The 20,942-nt window shown below is 41.9% G+C and overlaps 1 protein-coding gene across 3 annotated transcripts in view; it reads right to left on the bottom strand.

Annotated features, from left to right (window-relative positions):
* The window catches only part of RNF150 (ring finger protein 150), a 133,959-nt gene that overhangs the window by 18,286 nt on the left and 94,731 nt on the right, over positions 1-20,942 (bottom strand). For 2 of the 3 annotated variants that reach the window (XM_075090512.1, XM_075090513.1), the window contains exon 6: positions 14,580-14,790. In XM_075090512.1, coding sequence (XP_074946613.1) covers positions 14,580-14,790 — 211 coding nt within the window. Of the gene's footprint in view, positions 1-14,579; positions 14,791-20,942 lie in introns of those variants that run through there. The other variant, XM_075090514.1, reaches the window with a different exon arrangement.

Raw genomic sequence — 20,942 nt, 5'->3', positions numbered from 1 at the left:
GTGATGCTTGGCTGAAATTTAATTCCATTAGAAATGTCCATGAAAAATTTCACTCACGGATGTCTTCTCATTAGATATGAAAAAAACTGCACACAGTAATGAAAGCACAAGAGAAAAATCCCACAGTGATGGTGGAGGAACCCCTGTATCATATATGTCATTTTTACTGCTGTCACTAGCAAAATACAACTTTTAACAGTGTAACTTTTACCTTAAGGGGAAAACAGTCTTCCTTTTTGTTCAGTATAAGGAAACAACATGCCTGAGAACAGGGCTGGCTCTGTTGCAGCAACAGCTCCAATGCCTGAAGCAGGGTCACAGCTGTGGGACCACCATGTCTGCCAAGTCTGGGAGGATTAGTATGGCATTCAGTGGTTATCCGTCCACACAGCCTCAGCACCCTCTGCGCTACCCAAGGGCTGCCCACAAACAACAGACGTGCAGAGACCACAACATTGCACATCACACTTTTTGTTTTTCCCCTCTGACACCTTGCAGCGAAATCAGTGTCTTGCCTCCCACCAGCCACATGTGGACTTCCAGGATTTGACCATTTCTAGTCTCCTGTCACATGCTCACGCTCCTACAGGACTGTTGGGTACATGCCCCCAAAAAACTGGGAGACATTTGACCAAAGTAGGTTAAAGATCAATTGTCGCAAGTCCATAAAAAAGAGAATACATGACAGAAACAGCACAACAGCCCAGAGAAAATATGTTCTTTAACTTTACAGGACAGCCCAGCCTGATTTGATATGGACAGCTTAATTACATATTTTGTCATAGGCCATGGCTTATCTACTTACTGTCGTTCAAAAGATAAAAGTTTAAGTGCAATTCAGCTGTAGAAAAATCTCTTGTTAAAAAAATAGCGTAGAATCATGCAGCCTCAACTGTACAGTGTCTCAGAGGCTCTGTAAGAAACCCCCTGTTTAAAAGCAAAGCAGATGCTCTTCAGTCTCACAAACTCCACCAGGCACTGGAAGATGCAGTCATTCTGGACGGTGGGGCATCAGCAACAGTACGATATTCTGCAGACAGGTTTGATGCATGTATTGGAACAAAGCAAGAACCTGAACAGACGACTACAGCCATAACCTTTAGCTATACTATTTCTGCTGTGCTAAGATGGGCACATAGGTTAATAGATATTTTTCTGAATATGTGGGGGGGACAGTTCAATTGGTTAGCCAGCCAATTTTATGTCTACACAAACCATTTAAGAATTAACAGAATGGTCAATTAAATAAGAACATCCAGTTTTCCATACAGAAAAAAACAATTTCAGCCATTTGTATGTGCATTAGCAGTGAAGAAAAATAACGTGACAAGCTGAAGTGTCACTGCTTAATTTCATTAGAATTGCAGTAGTTTCTAAAATAAATTCTAGATGCTTTCAAAGTAACGTATTCTACTAATTTGAATCTCCTTCCTACGGGCTTCTTACAGTGTTCATACACTTCTCTTTTGAGGCCCCTAGGATAATTTAAAAATTCTTCAAGGAAGCTTTCTTTAATATCCAGTTTCACAGAACCTCTACATAAGGAAATTTTACCCTAATTGAAAACAGTGTACACTTAATTTCTAGTGCCCTGTGTTTAGATGCACTCTTGGTAGGTACTGTGTCTGATCCTCCCTCATACACACACAGAAAGGACAGCCCTGACCTTCATTGAGCACCAGCAGACATTTAAGATGAGTCACTACCAACTGCTGGAGCTACCATAAATGTCGTCTTTAAAATAAGTAACCTGAAATGCTTCGCTGTTTTCAGATTTTTCATCTTCCCTGGAGTCTAAGTGATGATGCTGTTTCAAAACAACAGCAAGAAAGGGCAGATAGTGCAGAAAGCACACTTCAAAATAGCTTCAGTAGACAATTTCTTTAACACATGTAGTATTTCTCTTTACCTAAAGAGGAAGGCTTAGGAGACTTACACTGGAAGTGATGTCCTGGGTAGTTGAGTCTACTCTCCACTATTGTAGTGGCTGCACGATATAATCCCTTTCAGATTTGCTAGCAATTAGCATCATTCACTGTACAAGCTCCCCAGCTACTTAGTTCATCTCTTTGCCAGTGCAGAACCACAGCCAGATGTCAGTTAAAAGCTATAATACCTGGTTTTCAAAAGAACCCTTCATGCAACACCAACCCACAGAGATTTCAAATTTTTTTTACATCCTACAATGACAGATGAGTTCAGCTGCTAACGTTCCTTTCTCTTAAACCTCACAAGCCTATCAAGCCTTGCAACACATTTTACATTCCAGTGTAATTATGCAGTTTTTGAACAGGAGTTATTCCAGCTCTGATCCTCCCTCCAGCCTACTCAATAGTTTCACTATCAGTAACGTTTTCTACCTACAGTTGTGGCCGGTTCTCTGAGAAGCAAATCTGACCACGGCCACAAACAGAAATCTCCCTATCAAAATGTGAACTTTTGTACTTAAGGCTTCCTAAAATGAGAGCATCCCACTACTTGGACGGTTTATCTACCAGGAAGGTCTTTGTGTGCCACTGGGCAGTTGTAAGCAGGGTGCGCCTTGTGCCAGGCGGTGGGTCAGCATTTTGCCCTGGGTGCAAAATGACTCAAAATGCTGCTGACATTTATGGATTGGCAGGTGGGATATGACATTGTCAGTGCTAGTATGATCTACAAATCTTGTATAACTGACTGAGCACCAACAGAAAGAGTAAAGTAGATCTATGTAGCTAGAAACAACACATATTTTCCAGCAGGAACATTTCCCAGGACTTCCTGCAAACTTAGGCAAAAAACCTCATTTAATCTGTCTATGCTTAGTTGTTTTTATGAGAAATGTGGCCCTTTTCATTAGTTTAGAAATCAGATACCCTTCCCCCAACAGAGACTGTATCAAACCGTTCTTCTTTTTACAAAAGTAAAACCTCTTCAATGCTTTTTGGATCACCTTTAGGTTGTTTTCACAGTTTGCTTAAAGGATTTAGCAATATTTTTCATGTAACCAAAAGCATTCTATAGGAAAGAAAAAGCAGCACATTTAAAACTCATCACAGGCACATGAAATGAGGATTAAAATACAACTAGGAGGTATATAGGACCACTGTCTATTTGGAACAGAGATGTCCAAAATGTTATTGTTTCTTGCAGCAGGGCTAGTGTGCCAGATAAAATTCTAACAAGCTAGGCTGTGTATATTAACGCAGATTCACAGAGAATCACATGAGAACAGAACAACAATCAAGAAAAGCATTCATAGAGGTCAACAGTTTATCACTTGTTATGTTCATTTAAGAAATTTTAAATCAGTTGATGCCAATCTCCTTTTAATTGGAACATTTCTTTGACAATGCTCCAAAGGCTCAACATTTCTGTTTTTTCCCATTAAAAAATAAATCTTTGATCTGCCAGGCCAGGCCTGCTACATTTGAATCTTATCTGAAAATACACTTATAAAAATGCCTCATGTAGAGACAAAAAATTCAGCCTTTAGAAAAACTGAAAACAAAGTAAGCAGCTTTTTGAGTTAAAGATTTTAAATTAATTTGATGTGAGTTTCCCCTGATCCCCTGTCTTCTTCCTGTCTGTCTCCCTCTCCTCCCCAAATGGGCCCTTACAAAAAATAACATAGCACAGTTTTACTTGACCTGACTCCCTGACCTGAGATGTGAAACCAGTGGTTTTGTCTCACCAGACGAAATCAAGAGTGCTAGCGTGCTCCCTCCTTAATTAACCAGCTCCTTTTGCTTTCCTTGCTTATGGTTCACACAAGTAGCATCACAGGAACTCTGTTTTCTTGCTTACAAAGTGGTAGATGTGACCATTAAAACCCTGAAAGCGGCAACCAGGACAATAAGAAACAAGGCTAACACTAAAGAGGGAACTCAATCTCGCCCAGAGGCCACTAAAGGTGCCTAAAGGGCTCCTCAGTTCTAGCACCCAGGATAATTTCTTACTGGCCAAGTGCACTTGAAGGCCTGGGGCTGGCTGGTGGGAAACCCACTAGGGACATCAATAGAAACTGTCCTTAGGCTATGTAAATCTAGGGCCTCTTAGCATTTCCTTTCAAATAAGCTTGCAGTCACAATCCAGTTTCAAGTGAAAAACTTCTGGCATCAGAAAATCCCCTCCAAGCCACTGCTTTTATCACGGCCTCTTGCTGAAATGCTCATGGGAACACGAGAAAGGCCAAGACCAAGACATTTGTTTTCAGAATTTCTTCTCAAACCAGTGGAGGGGAAAGGTCAATTTAAGTTTCAACAAATCCCAGCTGGAATTTTACTAGAAAATATGTTCATTAGGTCACTTGGACACCACCACTACCATCAAGGCCTCCCTAACACTCTACAAGTGAAACGCAAATTGGAGCAGAGTAATTTTAAAACAGTCTCTCTGCATTAAAACATTTTGTCTCTGTTTCAATCTTTTCAGTGAATATATAATATACTCTTGTTCCACCTTCTTTTGAGTTCTGAGCATTCACACTCTTTAGAGAGGCAGAAGAAAGAGATATTACCCTGTACATACCAATATGTACCTGGAAAAGTAAAAATAACAAAACCTCTCTGAAAATGTGGAAAACAAACTTCAAAATATGTAAACGCATTTGCACTGGTTCGTTATTATTTCCCTTGGGAACTCTACTGTAAAGTTAGAGTCAAAATTTTGTAACATTAAGTTTGGATTTAACCCCTTCTGCCTTTCCTTTTCCATTCAAGTTCTTCAATTTCACAACTCTTCTCATTCAAAAGCGATAGTTTCCAGAAGGTTCCCAGGCTGTTCTAGAAGAACATTTAGACTTCAGGAGCTTTCAGAAAAAAAATGATTAAAATATTGTTACATTATCTAGTCTGGAAAGAGGCCTTTCAGATGAATATATATTTACAGTAAATTTTCAGTTTTTTCACAACAGAAATGGACTTGCTTCTTTCAGTCATAATCAGGCAAAAACTGAAGGATTCATTAAAAAAAACAAAAGAGACACAGAATGAATTACTGCAAACAAATGTAACTCTTTCCACCCTGTGGAATATTAAGCCATTATGGTAGTTTAGCAAGGCACTTTTGAGGGTGAACAACTGAAAATATAATCTTTCTATCGTAGCTTTTCTTCAAAACTGTTTCCTTTGAAGTGTATCTTCAGGCTGCAGGTTACTCAGCAGCTGGGAGCACATGTTACATCTCTGCAGATTGGCAGAGGATCATTTTTCTAAGATCTCCTACTCTGAGACTATTTTGGTCTTACAGACTGATAGCTTTTTATGCACAGAAAGACAATTTGCTGGTGGCACTGCCATATCAAAAAGCAATTATAAAGAAGTAACAAAGTTTAGCAACACCTCAGTTGAATTCAATATCCCATGCACATAGGGCAACATCTGAAGCAAGGTTTGTCATACATACCTGACAGACCACATTTGGTGGCTGTCTCCCAAGGAAACATTAGCAGCTGAAAACATTGCGGTATTTAACTGCCTGCATAAGGAACTGGCAGATTTTAAACCTCCTTTGTGTGATTTCCCACCCCCCACACTAAGATGCTATGATTTAACAAAGCTATTTTAGCTAAGTCCTTTTCACACTCTGACTTCGCCAGCGGTATCTTTGTTCTATATGTTTTCTATGCATTTTTCCTGTAGGACTATTTTTTTTTTCATTGCCTTACAGAACTCTGGTACATAGACAGTGGCAAATAGACCAGAAATTCTCCACAGAGATCTCCAGGTAAGTTGTTTCGCACATTAATATGTGAATTAACATAGGGTTTAATTATTGCCACAACAGAGCATATGTTCTTGCCTACGCTCTGAGTGCCTCAGATAGGTTAACATGAGTTAAAATGAAAAGAACAGTCAAAGGTATTGGCACTTGCAGAAGATAGTCACAATAAAAGGCCAAGTTGGGTGGATATTCTGTCATGTATCTCCTGGGCACTTTGGAAGCCCAGATATTCATTAATGCAACTCTGACACTGTGCTGAGTACAGCCTGAATATATTCCTCAGGATATCAGCCTTGTCACTGGAGTGGCAAAGGTGACATCTAGTTGGGCTAGAATATAACTGTGTGTGTCCTATTTCCAGCATCCAAAACCATGAGGGCTTACCCACCTCTCCTGTCCCCCACAGGCTCTGAGGCAGAAGAAAATCCTCTCCTAACATTCATGCCACTAGATGGATATTTCCTCTTGGATGTTGGGCTTGACCTGTTACCTACTTTTCTTCTGATTGTTCATGTTTTCTATAAACACTCATAAGCCAGTTTCTCCATCTGGCCTACCAGTTTCAAAGCATCAGCTTCAGGCACTATCTTCACTTAACACTGCCCATCTCCAGCACAATAAAGAGATAAGTCCTGAAGATTTAGTGAAAACTTTCACTTCTAGATGAAGTGACCTGAAGTTACTGTGGTTACCATAAAGGATCCCTGAAGCACCCGAATTTCTGCTGGAGCTGGAGGTAAGTAATAAAAGAAATAGGTGTTTCAAAAACACACTGGGATATGACTGGTATTTTATGAGCAAATACTACTACCAAATTTTTTTGTCCAGGCTGAAGTTCTAAGTACTAGACACTGTATATGGAAATCTGAGCTGTTGCCCCTAGAAGGGTTTAGAGAAAACTTAAAGCAGAGTAGTTTTGGGTGTTTCTTGCAGGCCAAACATCTCCTGAAAGACTATTTATCTATCAAACAAAAAAGGTCACACAGGCACAAACCTCTTTCACTTGATCTGCTTCTAAATGCAACTCTCTCAAGCTTTTAGAGAAATCAATACTGCTGGTTACAACACGAGAAGCAGAGGTGTAAGCACACATGTGATCCTTTAAATGCTTGTGTACAACCGGACGGATTCTCTTGTACATTTACAGACTCAAAGCCTAGATGAGTAAGGAAAAAACCATATATAGCAATGACTGGAAGCAGTACATCAGTAGAGCTTTTGCCTGGTGTACTTTCGAGTTAACTTCAAAGTGGTCACGACACTATGGGAGCACTAAGGCAAACGTAAACTCCATTATGAAGCAATGCAACCAGAACAAAATACACGCAAGCAGAATCAAGGGTGACCGCTGCAGAAATGGCACTACTTTCTATGAATACCTCCTCTCTCTCAGCCTTGTGTTTTTACTCTTCCATAGGCACAGCTGCCTTTCCACGGTCTTTTTTTTCCCCACTAAATTTATTAGACTTGTTTGCTTGCTGTTATCTGCTCTTACCTGTGAATTTTTCAGAAGTGGGTCCATCCATTACTATCTGTGTATATAATAACTGGTATAGCAGAGCCTGACCCTGGAGGGGGGGTCTCTGGGGACTGCACAGTACAGGCAAGCATTATTTTTGCATTGCTTATCTGTCTGAAATAATGTCAGCAACCAGCAGGACTGACCCTGGAATCCTGCCTTTCCTCTGCCTGCCTGGCTAGAAGGCTGTTGCTTACTTCTTACTTTCAGGTGCTGATCCAAGCTGGTTCCTTGTGTCTCCCATTTCTCTTTGTTCCTGAATTGGTCAGAAAAAGATTCAGAATCACAGTAGCACGCTGTATCTTAAACAGCACTTCCCGCCAATTTCAGTGGAGGCTTTTGTGTAAAAACTGATGACAATAAAAACTCCACAGACATCAGACATGTGAGAATGAGTCCTAAGCAATCAAGCAGACTGTATGCAAGCTGCTGAACATCTCCTGCAAGGCAAGGCTTTCGTTCTCAAGTATAAATCAAAGAGATCAGCTAGTATTAATTCATCTGGCCTCTCTGCAGTTCAGATTTGTATTTTATTCTACATTGCTTGTCCATTTTGCTTTAAACACTTTCTTGTTCAATGTTTTATCTAGCTGTCTGCATAAGACAGTGGAGTATAAAGAAATATATAAGCTATGTTATCACTGATCTCAGTCCTCAGATCCCCTTTTCCCCTGCCTGCGCACATGCAATACACATTCAGAGCAACTGGGAACGATATATCTAAGGATACGCTTGTGTGTCATCACAGATTTTACAATGGCACTTTTCCTTATTGAGGTTCATCGTCATAGGTAATAAACCCCTCATGTCTCTCATATTCACTGACCATTAATAAAATGCCTGAACACTCAGATATGAGCATTCAAATGAGATTTGAAGCTTCATGCTTACTTTGCCTATTTGTTTATCCTGATTTCTCGGCAAAACAGACAGCTGTGTAGGGTCTAGCTGTGCTTGAGACAGTGTGCTTGATTTTGGCAATAGCGTTGTGAAAACTGGCTTATACGTCCCTCTCTTCTCTTGCGCTCCATATTTCTTTCCTCCTGTTGTACTGGCACAACTACTTCTGGATCAGGGAACTGATCCAAATGAAAAAAAACCAAAAAACAAAAACCAAAAACCCAGGAAGAACTTGGTTAGTTTCTGGATTGGGCTTACAAGGTAGCTGCTCAAGGGAAGGGCTACACGGGGGCAGGAACAAGCAGCTTGGGACAGAGAAGCAAGCTGGTAACCGCCACAGCATTTATATGTTGAGACAGACTTATAAATGGAGCTTCCGCTACTGAAGGAGAACATTTTCTTCTAAATCTCTTCCTAAAGTCAATTATTAAGGAAGTTTCTTAAGATCTGCAGTCTTTTTGGCACCCTAGGTTGGGCAAGACTACTGTGTATACCTACTGTGCTCCCCAGCTGACCACAGACACAGCTCAGAGTGTCTGCAGGAGAGAAGGGAGTTTCAGGAACCAATGGTTTCATCCTTGCTCTGTATGCAATGTCAATGTACATAGCAGATGTGGAACAGAAAACAAAAAAAATTAGACTTTAGATTTGCTCCTTGTTTCACAGCATTTTTGTACATCCTTTTTTGCAATTTGCTGTACAGAAACGCTTTGTCTGTATTTCACATCTTAACATATGGAAAGGAAGAGCAGTTTTATAACAGGAAAACTTCACTGCCCATTCACAGAGGCTAGCAGGAATCTTGTAGGTGGATGTAATAATCCAGAGCACATTTTTAGTGCCAGTTGTGTTTAACTTGGTGACTCTTTCAAACCACTGCTGGCCTTTCAAACCACCAATGCTATGTTGGCACTGGTGTGAGTCTCAGAATGAATCTAGGACCTCAGCTCACTGGAATTTTCAGTCCATGATAACTATTTAGTGCAACATCCGCACAGGCTTTTAACAGAGCCACCAGGCCTTGTGGCATACTCCAGGCACATGGGACCCAATCTGCTCAATCTTTAACTAAGTCCCATCAGTATTCTGTCTCCAGGACAGTGTTAGGTGCTAATGCAAGTGTTAATAACTTTCCATATTAACTACTGTCTAGGGAGTTTTTTCACCTTTTCCTCCTCTTTTACATTCTGCCTTAAAAAAATCCCTGTTAATAGCAAGGAGGAACAGTCAAGTAGTTGCAAGACAGCAGTGGATCAGATTCTTATCATGCACTTTCATGCACTTCGAAAGGCTGATTATTCTTCACAAAGACATTTTAAACATATACAGATGAAAATAATTACTTGAGAAGTTATATTAATAGATTTAATGAAGAGCTATCAAAGAGACTTGAAAGTGTCCTAACAGTCACGATGAGCTATATATTGGCAGGGTTTTATGGAAAGAACAAAATACGAGGCAGAAAAGGAACTGCTGGTATTCTCTAGATTTCCCCCACTAATGTATAGCCCACCAAACTCAGTAGACTTTGCAGGTGATACGACACCTTGGGGGAGAGTTTGTAGTTTTTCATACTAAAACTCCTGCCCATGTTTGCAGTAGAATAATTTATGGATCTTCCTCCAACTACAAAGGCAGTGCTGGTGGGATTTCTGAACCTTATGCGGTGTGATGAGACATCCTGCTGAAGAGAATATAAAAGCCTGCCTAAACTGAAAAACTAGAGGTATTTACCAACAGAGAGCAAAGATTCAGGCAGTGCACATTATCTACTGCAGAAAGCAGCACGTGCCACATGGGTTGAGATGAATGCCTATGAATGCTATAAAAGGTGAAAATATTAATAACTACTTTTTCCCTTGCAAGTCTCGCCATACAAACTTTAAAATATCTAGATGCTACTTTCCCTGGGAACTACCTTTTTTAACTGTATTGCTCAATCCCAGCTGAGCCTGACTCAAAGAATATTGCAATGTCCTCCTCAAATCCACCTTCCACTCCTTCAAAGCTTGTGTAGCTCAGAGCTTCTTCCAGTTCATATCTTAGCCAAGTCCAGCTCACACTCATATCGTCTGTAGGGCAGGAAATTCCACCTGTGCTGAAATTTCCAAAGTTGTTAGCGTTTTGCATAACTCACTACTAAAAAACTAGGCAACGCAGATTGCCATGATATATTATTGTGGAAAAAGATCCTTAGCTTATCTTCTTTCATACCCTATGGAGAGCTGAAAAGTAATGAGGTAAAAGCAGGAAACTCAGCTGAGATGAACTCTTACGTATTTTCACACAATTTTTTCACCCCCCCCCCCCCCTTTTTTTGCCCAACTCCAGTTTTTCAATTTTTCCATCCATCCATTTTCATCAACTGATTACAGAACTATCACATTACAAGATACTACCCCAGGATCCCACCACAAAATCCCACCACAGAGAGCAAACAGTCACTAAGACTAAATACTTAACAGACATTGGGCTATAGATATGCCCAAGGCACTTGATGAAAGTTTGAATCTTAGTACAAGTCAGCTGAAAGAAACTGCTGGTCCATTTTTAAGTGCTCAGTGCTACTACACAGGAGATGCTTGGTTTAGCAAGGAACCCTAGGGATGGGCCCCCCCAGATGAAGTCCCATCCAGATGTTCATAGTACACTATGTCACCCAAGGTCCCATGGAAGACATTAGCTATTCAGGAGCATGGGGAGAAAAAGGGAGGGAGAGAAGAGGAAATGTCTGTTGAGCACATACACAGAAGTAAAAAGAAAAGCACTGGCTGAGTTCCAGAAATTAAAATCTGGCCCCACTGAAGTTGGTGGGAGCTTTGCCACCGGATTTCGATGGAGACAGAATTTCACCCAATGTGAACAGTACTCTGGAAATATCCTCCCTCCAGACACACTGTAGAAGCTCTTCTGGCTCTGAATACTCACTGGAAACACAGAAAGGGAAATTAAACCCAAAACAGGACAACAATACCAGAATGATTAATCAACAAAAAAAGGATGCAACAACAATTAAGCAAAAAGTATTGCAGAAGTGGGTGGAAAGAAGGCAGCAAGTTCTTTGCCTCCTGGACCACTGAGCTTTGCCAGGAATAATGGGGGATGCAAGGACTCATGGTGCTGGATACAGGGTGCCATGTCATGACTGCACTGGAGGCAATCTGCACAGATTCAGCACCAAGAGGAAGAAAAACATCTAGCACAGATTCAGCCTGAGAGTATGCTCCCATCACTAATGCTATATAAAGAGGCCACAACCTAGCAACTTCAGCAAAGATTCCTAGGAGCAATCAGCGTCATCACTTACAAATTCCCAGGCAGACTAGTTCACAGAAAGGGCACGCTCAGCAAGCTCCGCAGTTGTGTAACTATGAGGATTCTGGAAATGAGAAGTACAGTGCCTGAATACAATAAACAGACACAATGCCTACAAAGCCCCATCTACATGACAGCTACGACCCAGTTATTTAGCCTACAGTTGCCCTCTGATTTAGTTAGCATTTGGTTTCATACCACAACTATATGGTGGTTCTGGATGTCCCCCTTTCACTGGCTTAAGAGTTCAGACTGCCTAAGATGCTAACTAAGTTCTACCTTTCAAAGTGCCGGTACCACCCAAATCCACATAAGGCAGCTGGAGGGACAAATTGCCACCGCTGCTGGAACTCAGCCCCCTAACTCCTAACCAAAACCCTCCTCTTTGCTGCAGCTCTGCTGCAGAAAGGGAACAAACGGCTCTGTTTCTGAGAACTACTGCAAGTTTGACCACTTTGGATGCGGTGATGACAGCATGTAAACTTGCACACCTAACACTGACTAATATTCAAGTATTGTATTCCACTTTGAGATGAGAAAACCAGATGAAGATTCATATCTACATATCAACGATGGGTGAGTAAGAACAGTTAACAAAGCATTAAACCAGAGCTCCGTGAGTGACTGTGTGTGACCACAGCATAGGCAGGCACACACCAGGGTTTTGAAGCTCCCAAGGTCCCTTGAACTTTTCTCAGGACTCCTCTTTCCTCACAAAACAACTGAAAAGGTCTGTTTTTAGCAGTGGGTCCCCAGTGATGGCGTGAGGCTCACAACCTTCACAGAGCTCAGGCCATCTGCTAGTTTCCCCCCCACCCCCGGCTCTCTTCTCTCTTTCTCTAAAATAACAAGGGAAAAACCCCTGACCAGCCTCTTCAGGTGATGGACAACTCCTGAAGCTCCAAGGTTTGCTGCCTCATTATCCATGTGCTTGGACAGACAACTGGTCTTGGTGCGAGTTCCTTATCCATAGGCTCTGCTGTCAGCCCTCAGGATTGCCCAGTGCTGGTGTCTATTACCCCGTGTTATTAAAGGTAAGAGGGCACCAAGACAAAATAAAGCATCTCTGCAGGCCCTGCAGAGCTCAGAGCTGGCTCAGAGCAAGTTTTTCACCCAGTTACATAGCTGGCAACTTGGAAAATGAAGAGCAAATATGTTCGGACTGACACTGATCCTTCCACAGACTCTGGAAACAAAACTGGAGGGAAAGAGAGTGGCTTGAGAGTTACTGAGTTCTTGTCGTCTCTGGCTGTCTCAACACCATTGTTACCCCTGATGACAAACAAGAAGAACTACTTTTGGTGTGCCAAGATCCTGGGATGAAAAGCATGGACTACCCCCAGTTCTGGGCTTTGCACCAGGCTGCTGGCGCTTCTCAGCATGTGCCAGGCAGCTGTGGGTGTAAAGGGCACACCACAGCCCTCCTTCCCAGCTTCAACAGTGGACCTTGTAAGGAACAGTGGGACAAGGATAATTATCTGCCAGAGGAGTTACTCTCTTCAGGAGTGTTAAGAAGGTACAGCTGAGACCAGCGTCTAGCCCAGACTTTGGTTACACTGCGATACCACAAAGTAAAATCTTTCCTTCATGGTTTAAATCATCCTCAAATGCATTTAAAAACAATTACTGGAAGGAACAAAATAACATCTCGTTTTGAACGGCTCTTGCCAGCACTCAAGGAGGCTTGCGAAAGTTTTATGCCACCAGCTGACAGCCTGGCCATGGATGACAGCTGGGCCTATAACCTTGCTGCTCACCCCTTGCTGGATCGAGGACTTAGACCATAAAAGGACCAAACCTGAAACCACTACCTGATCTACAAAGGGAGAACTTAAAACTCCACTTCTGGGTCACTTGTGGCTAAGGTTGCAAGTCCAGTGTTTCCAGAAGTTATTTTCACTGCCATGACACTGGCTGCGATATGAGGGAAAATTTGATTATCAAGTCTCTCCACAGAGTAAGGAGACTAATATAAAATCATTTCAGCCTAGTCCCCTCATCTTTCTCTACCTTTTACATGTCATATTATTACTTGTCTTCTTTTTCACACCCAGGCCCATAGCAGTACCTAAAAATGGTTGAAAATGCGCGATTTTTTCCAGGACCTACACTGACTACATACACAAACCTATATTTTATCACATTCTTCTACCTCCCTTCAAGTATACCTAATGATTTTCTACAATAGTCTTGTCAATACTAATACACCAACTGGTATCAAACAGATATGTATTTTCTACTGATCTGCTATTTTACCTAAAAATGAGGACTTTAGACTAGTACAATCCTCACTCAAAACAGCTGACAACATTCTTTTTAAACTGTCAGAAGTAGATTTTCAACAAAGAACATTATTTTTAGGAACAGAGACATGCAGACATTTTGAGAGTTACTGGTTCAAATAGTGCCCCTTAAACAAGTGAAAACTAAACACATTGAAAACATCCTGAATTCTCCTTTTTTTTGTACTAATTGGCAGTGTTATTTCACTACACTCAGGTTTTCAAGTATAGGAACTCTGACCATCAATCCTTCTGAAAGGAGAAGTCAAAGTATGAATAAATAACCAGATGAGCTTCAGCTGATGTAAGAAGATAAAGAAAAGGCAAAGCCAGAGCTCAGCATTCTTTCTTTCTTGACCAAAGACAGTAAAAGTGATTGCTGTGTTCACTATTTATTTTATGATATGCAGGTAAGAATAACTTCCACAAGCTAACATGTAGCCCAGAGAGGAAAGGCAGGCCGAAGGACATGCACCAGTCTGCTTCACAAAGAAGCCAGGTGATACACGGCAGGTTATCACAGTGAAGGGGATCACTTACTCTAAACAATGTCTGAAGACAACCATAAGTTTATATTGTTTTGTGTTGACCAAAATAGCTTCTTCTGTCCACACAGGGGACTCCAAATACAGCTCGCCGTTCAACACATTGATTTGCGCACAGGCTGGAAGTGTTTGCAGTACAGCAGAATGACATGATATTTAAATTTACTTACCCTGTAGGTTTCTGTTAGGCTTAAAGTAAGGCCATTGTTCCAGTGAAAAAGCCCGCAAAGGCCATTTTTCCCACACCAGAGCTCAGTTTCTCATTCAGGTTTCTAAACATTTATTTCAGTGCAAATTCTGCCAGAAAGAAGAACTTACTGCTTGTTGTGAAGTTACCCTCCCCAACCTGGGGAAAGGAGTCCACATCTTGGATGACTTGTAGTACTCCAACAGTCCGCACCGGAGGATCCAGGGCTACAGAGCTCTCGTTCACTGTTATATCGCTGGCTCCTGTTATCTGGTTGGTTGGTGGTCCTCCTATGGATGCTTCCAAGTCTGGAGGTATATCATCCATGCAATCTGCATTTGGCTAAGGGGAAGAAAAAGAAGAAATTTGAGCTTTTACCTGATAACAAGATTTTATTTACCTGTTTCCACTTCTTTAGGATTTTTCACTTTCTTTCAGCACTGAAAATAGCAACATAAGATGAATAAACACGCAGTTTGTTTGTTTTCATGTACTTAAAAGCCTCTTAACAGAATTTGTTGGGAGAGAGACCTAAAGTATGCATTGCAAATATTCAGTATTAAACTGCGTCACCTACAATTGCTAAATATTCTTATTTATCATTTTTAAAGGTTTTGGGAGAGCGTACATTGAAAAAGTAACTAATTTATTGATACAATCTGCTCAACATAGGCAGACTGCTGAGTCAGATAATAAATGTAAACAGAGACAGTAGCTGAAGGGAAATTATTATCTTTTCCCTAAATATACATTTTATAGAGCTGATATCAGAGCTTTCAGGAATAGGAATTCAAGGGAACTGCCTGTGGGCGCATCTATGTGTGGGGTGCAAAAATAGAAGCTAAAGCTGTTTATAAGACAAATTTTTTAACATCAGAAGATCTTTTCCTTTACTACTGCTATATTTCCTACAAAATACAGTTGTGGGAGAAGAAACAAACGAGCAATAATAGGACTTTGAAGAGTATTATTTGATCTATAGTCCTTCTTGCTTTGTGATTCAGAGAGACCAAGGGTGAAACCTAGGTCTCGGGAATTTAGACACTTCTACTTCTCTCTTGCAGTTACATAGTGAATGCACCAACACCTCCAGAAGACAAGCCAAGGTCTTCAAGTCAGGTGTCTGCCTTTCCATTGGCCTCGCAGGGGAGCAATGAGAGGGGGTTGTGGTGCCCACCTTTTGCACAGTATCCTTAGCACTGAGTGCCTGTTCACAAAGGGCACTGAGACTTCAAGTGGGCACTGGGTGGCAAAGAGGATCATCTGTCCAGAGACACTATGTTTAAGCTGGGCACTTAAAACAGACAGACTAGTTTCTAGCCTTGATTTTTCTGGGCCTGTTATAAGCCGGTTGCTTCCATTCATACAGCAGTGATTTCTATGGAGCTCCCCATGAACTCTGGTGACAAACAAGTAAATAAACCTCTTTTTCCTCTAAGAGGAAACAGATTCTTGCACCATTTGCCCATAGAACCAGGTCTGGTTCTCCCCAAGGCATGGAGAAAAATTGTTTGTGTAACTATTTCAAGAACTGGGTTTTGAAGTTTTAACATACTGTAACAAAACCAAGGCTAATTCAGAAATGAGGATGCTGTGTGTCAGGGTGCAAAGCTTCCAAAATTGCAGAGGGACATAGCAAGGTCGAGCTGCAATCACGCAGATACCTTGTTAAGTTAGGAAATGTAAAGTTAAGTTGCTCCCATTTATCTTCATTGCCCAGGAGCCAGGCAGCTGATCTGGATCAGTCACTTAGGTTTCCTCTAACTTCAACAGTTTGAGACAATTTCGCTGTGTGATTCATCCTACCCTAAGTGGTATGAATTGACCCCTCTGCCTTCCCACTGCTCAGCACTAAGCAGAGACAGGGCTTAAGCTGCTAGACTGGAAATCCAGTGCCCGGATGGCTAAAGTCAGAGGAGTGGTACTCTGCTCTGTGGATCTGATTTTTGCTATGCTTAGTTGTCTCACTTGCCAAGGCATTTTTGAAAATCTCACTACCTGCCTATCTCTAACAGCAGGCACCCAGAAACTAAGTAAAATCTGATACTGCAAAGACTTAAACAGAGACGTAGCTTTAAGCGCAAGAGTAATCCCTTTGAACTCAGGCATAGAAGGTTACCATATGCTTACATTTTTTGCAGAACCAGGAACTTAGCATGTTTTCTCTTTTCCCATACATCCCCTGTCTAACTGTTGCCATCTCATAAATATTTTTTAACAAATGTGCCTAATGAAAAAGGCAGGCATTTTAAACAACCCTCAGGTGACTTGTATCTCAAACTTCAGTTTGTGGATAAAAATTAGAATTGTTGTTGTCTGGCTCCAGTCTAATCCACAAGCAGCAAGAGCTCCTCAGAACTGGCATAATGGCACATTCAGCTGTACCAGGCTTTAATGAAACTCACTAAACCTGTACTTTTCTAAGTTAAATTTCAACCATTTATCTGTAAGGACCTGAATCCAAAATTATTCCTTAGATCTATCGCTCTTTCCCTCACCCTTAGCTATTATGACAAATGCTTTCAGAATTTCATTTTTAACTTAAAATTGGCTTTGATGGCAGTGTATCTTAAAGAAAAAAGCCTGGTTTTTATTTTCTACTCTAGGAAACTGACCAGGGCATCAGTTGTCTGTCCTTTGCTCTGATTCCAGTTATTCCTAGAATGGAATTTTATCACTAACTTTTAAACCTTTAAAAATGGGGGATTATAATTGAAAGCCAAACCAAACATTAAAGATGCAAAACCAGCATTGCTTGATATAATTAATCCCTTTACTCCTGAATCATTTTTATTGGGAAAAATATCCCAAACTAAGCAGCATACTATAAAACTAATGATATGAAATACTGATTGAAAAAAATACATTATGGGTTTTGCTGTCAGAGTGACCCAGATACATCCTCTAAGTTTAATTATATTGGTTTCACTCATTCCCTGCATGTAAGTGCTTTGAGGGCACAATTCCACTAAAGTCAAGGGAAAGCTTTGTATTGACTTCTGAGGGCTTGGCTAAGGCTCTTAGTGAATAGCTTCAAGTCATCCAATCTGCTGCCAAAAATGCAGCTGTCTGCATATCCAGCAGATATTTGCAGAAAAGGGGGAGAAGCAGAGGGAAACTATTTTACGTGATATGATCATCCCAATAGCACTATAGCTCTTTGAAAGTGATGGACACTTTCACTGATAATTCACTTCCAATATTACCGCCAAAAGAGGTAGAGCCTCAGCTGGATTCACCAGCGAAGGGACAGTGGAAAAGGATATGCCAACTGTTTGCTGATAAATAGTTAGTTAATAATCCTCTGGAGCTGCAGAGAGCCATGGTGAAAAGTGAGGATGCTAGGGTGCTCGGCTACCGTGAAAATGAGTGCAGTCATTTTGGTGCCTCACGGTAGCCTGGGGAATCTGGTTTTAGTGCAGATAGTATTTGAAGTCTCTGTTGCAAAGTAAATGGAGAGTTTAGATGTGAACTGAATTGAAGCAGTTAGATATTTGGATTTTAACCACTCATTTCCTGGAAAAAATCCCGAGTCTTCCTGCTAAATGAAGCACAATATATCCACAGTCATGCAAGCCAGCTCTTTAATAACAACCATAGGACGAACATGCAGCTGGCAGGAAAAAAAAAAAAAACATTAGCACTGCCTGTGATCAGATTTCCTCATTCCTCCCATTGTAAAAGCCTGCAAAAGGACTTTGGCAAATTTGCGCTCAAGTGTCCCATCAGAGACTGCTGCCTGCCTAAGGCTGCTTTTCCATGTGTGGAAATTTCAGCTGAGATGGCTCATCAAGACTCATCAATGTGGTTCTACAGAAATGTTTGCCACCTCTCATTGAGAAACCGTAGAGCTTTACAGCTCCTCCCAGGGAAATGTCCTTTCCCACAACAGCCTACTGACATCTGGCTAAGCTACAAACCTCGGAATATATCAGTTCACATGTGCTGATAGAGACTGGTGGCTTATTTGGGAAGAACAACTACACTCTCTAAAGAGAAGAGGGCTTTGCACAGTGCCTGCAAGCTCATGGTGGCACCAGAAAGGGCCCTACAGGAATGATACCCATCCGGGGCACCCCTCAGCTGGTGCTGGACAGCAAGAAGGGTGAGGATGCACAGTTTCTGTGTGGGTGGAGAACAGGTCCTGAGAAGAACTGAGCAGGGAGCATGAGCAGTGACACCGGGGCAGGCGCTTTAAAGGATGAAGGTTGGGCAGGAGGGGTTATACAGAGGAGAAGCCGGGAAGGGCATGAGATAGGAGAGGGAGAAGCAGGAGCTAAGGCATATTTTAGAAAGAGAAGGCAGAGAAAACAGAGGAAGAGGAGCAACTGATAGCAGTATAGGAATTTTTAACCCCCAAGCTACCAGATGCTCTTAGACTCCCACTTCCTTTGCTGTCTGCCAGAGGAAACCCCTGACACGAAGGCTACCATTTGCTCCCAGTTCCTATGGACAACAGCTCCTACTGTAAGCCACCTCGAGGGTAAGGCTCTAGCATGCAGTTCTCCCTTCATGAGCCTAAGCGATGATCAGTGCCGGTGGGAGCCAGTACGCTTCCTCCAAAGGATAGAGTGGGCTGTTTTCAGTTTGTTGTCTTAGAACAAACTAGGGAAATTTTACAGAAATTCATACAATAAAATCCTCTAAACAAACTTTGCTAGTGGAATGTAAACATCCAAGCACTTGATTTTTAATGTTAAGACAGACCAGCACTAACACTGATTCTGAAATCTTAATTTGACCCAGTTGTTTATATTAGTTACAGCAGTATTTTTAATTACATGCCCAGTACAATTATTTCCACAGAAGCTCCATGTGAAAAGCTCTCAGTGAGGGGAGCAGGATGGATTTCCTCTACTGCCTCATGGTACAGAGAGAATGAGACAGGAAGCTGTGAGAATAGAAAAGATTGCTGAGGAAACAGAATAGCGCTTTTAATTACTCCTGGCAATTAGGTTCTATACCTGCCACTACAGAGCTCTTCGTATGTACTAAAAGCCAGTCATATAAACCAAAACCTTTACACATGGCCTCTGGGCATGTTTTCCTTCCCCCTCGATGCACCCAGCCTCAGGCAGCCTGTGGACATGCTTAGCCTTCAGCCACTATCAGTGAAGTCAGTGAGAGCAGTATTCTGGATGTAAATACTAATGCTACTACACATTCTGGAAAGACCTTAACATCTCACTGCAGGCCTCCAAAAAGTGGAGGTCTGATTTGCCTATATCCCCTGATTATGAAGCTGGATGAAGAACGTGTTAATGAAATCCTCGGGCAAAAAGGGGAATGGACCAGTGCGAGGGCAGAAATCATGTGGTCCCGCATGATGCAGAAGAAAGCCATAGAACAATATACTGGGTATGGAGAAGAGGTGTCAAAATTCTGGGTAACTGCTCACTGGCAGGCCTGTGAACTGAGACATAAAACCGGGGGTAACATTTCTGTATTTAAGCCTAGGCGCAGAGATGCTGAATGGCAGAGCCAGCCTTCCTTCTGGCCTTTCCAGACATCTCAAATACTGATTTAACAGTTGTATCATCTTTTAATATTCTAAAGATAATATATACGCTTAGCAGAAAAAGTAGCCCAACTGTAATGACATGTTACCCTAACTACAATGCTCTACTTCATTTTTCCCATTGCATGTTTTCAGCTTTGATTATATTAGATTGATTAACCTGGATAAGCTGGAGATGTGGGCCTGTGAGAGCCTCATGAGGTTCAACAAGGCCAAGTGCAGGGTCCTGCACCTGGGTTGGGGCAACCCCCAATATCAATGTAGGTTTGGGGATGAAGGGATTGAGAGCAGCCCTGCAGAGAAGGACTTGGGGGTACTGGTGGATGAAAAGCTGGACATGAGCCAACAATGTGTGCTTGCAGCCCAGGAGGCCAACTGTATCCTGGGCTGCGTCAAAAGAAGTGTGGCCAGCAGGTCGAGGGAGCTGATTCTGCCCCTCTACTCCGTTACAGTGAGACCTCACCTGAGTACTGTCTCCAGCTCCGGAGCCCTCAGCACAGGAAGGACATGGACCTGTTGGAGCAGGTCCAGAAGAGGGACACAAAAATGATCCGAGGGCTGGAGCACCTCTCCTATGAGGACAGACTGAAAGAGTTGGGGTTGTTCAGCCTGGAGAAAAGAAGGCTGCGGGGAGACCTTATTGCGTCCTTCTAGTTCTTAAAGGGGGACTATAGGAAAGAAGGGGGCAATCTTTTTAAGCAAGGCTTGTTGTGGAACGACAAGGGGCAATGGTTTAAACTAAAGGAGGGTAGATTTCGACTGAATATAAGGAAGAAATCTTTTTGCAGTGAGGGTGGTGAAACACTAGAACAGGTTGCCCAGGGAGGTGGTAGATACCCCATCCCTGGAAACACTGAGGGTCAGGTTGGACGTGGCTCTGAGCAACCTGATCTAGTTGTCCCTGCTCACCGCAGGGGGGTTGGACTAGATGACCTCTAAAGGTCCTTTCCAACCCAGAGCATTCTATGAGTCTATG

Source organism: Phalacrocorax aristotelis, chromosome 4, assembly GCF_949628215.1.
Source record: "Phalacrocorax aristotelis chromosome 4, bGulAri2.1, whole genome shotgun sequence".
Taxonomy (NCBI): Eukaryota; Metazoa; Chordata; class Aves; order Suliformes; family Phalacrocoracidae; genus Phalacrocorax; species Phalacrocorax aristotelis.
Note: the sequence above shows the minus strand (reverse complement) of the source record. Positions and strands in the feature narration are given on the sequence as shown.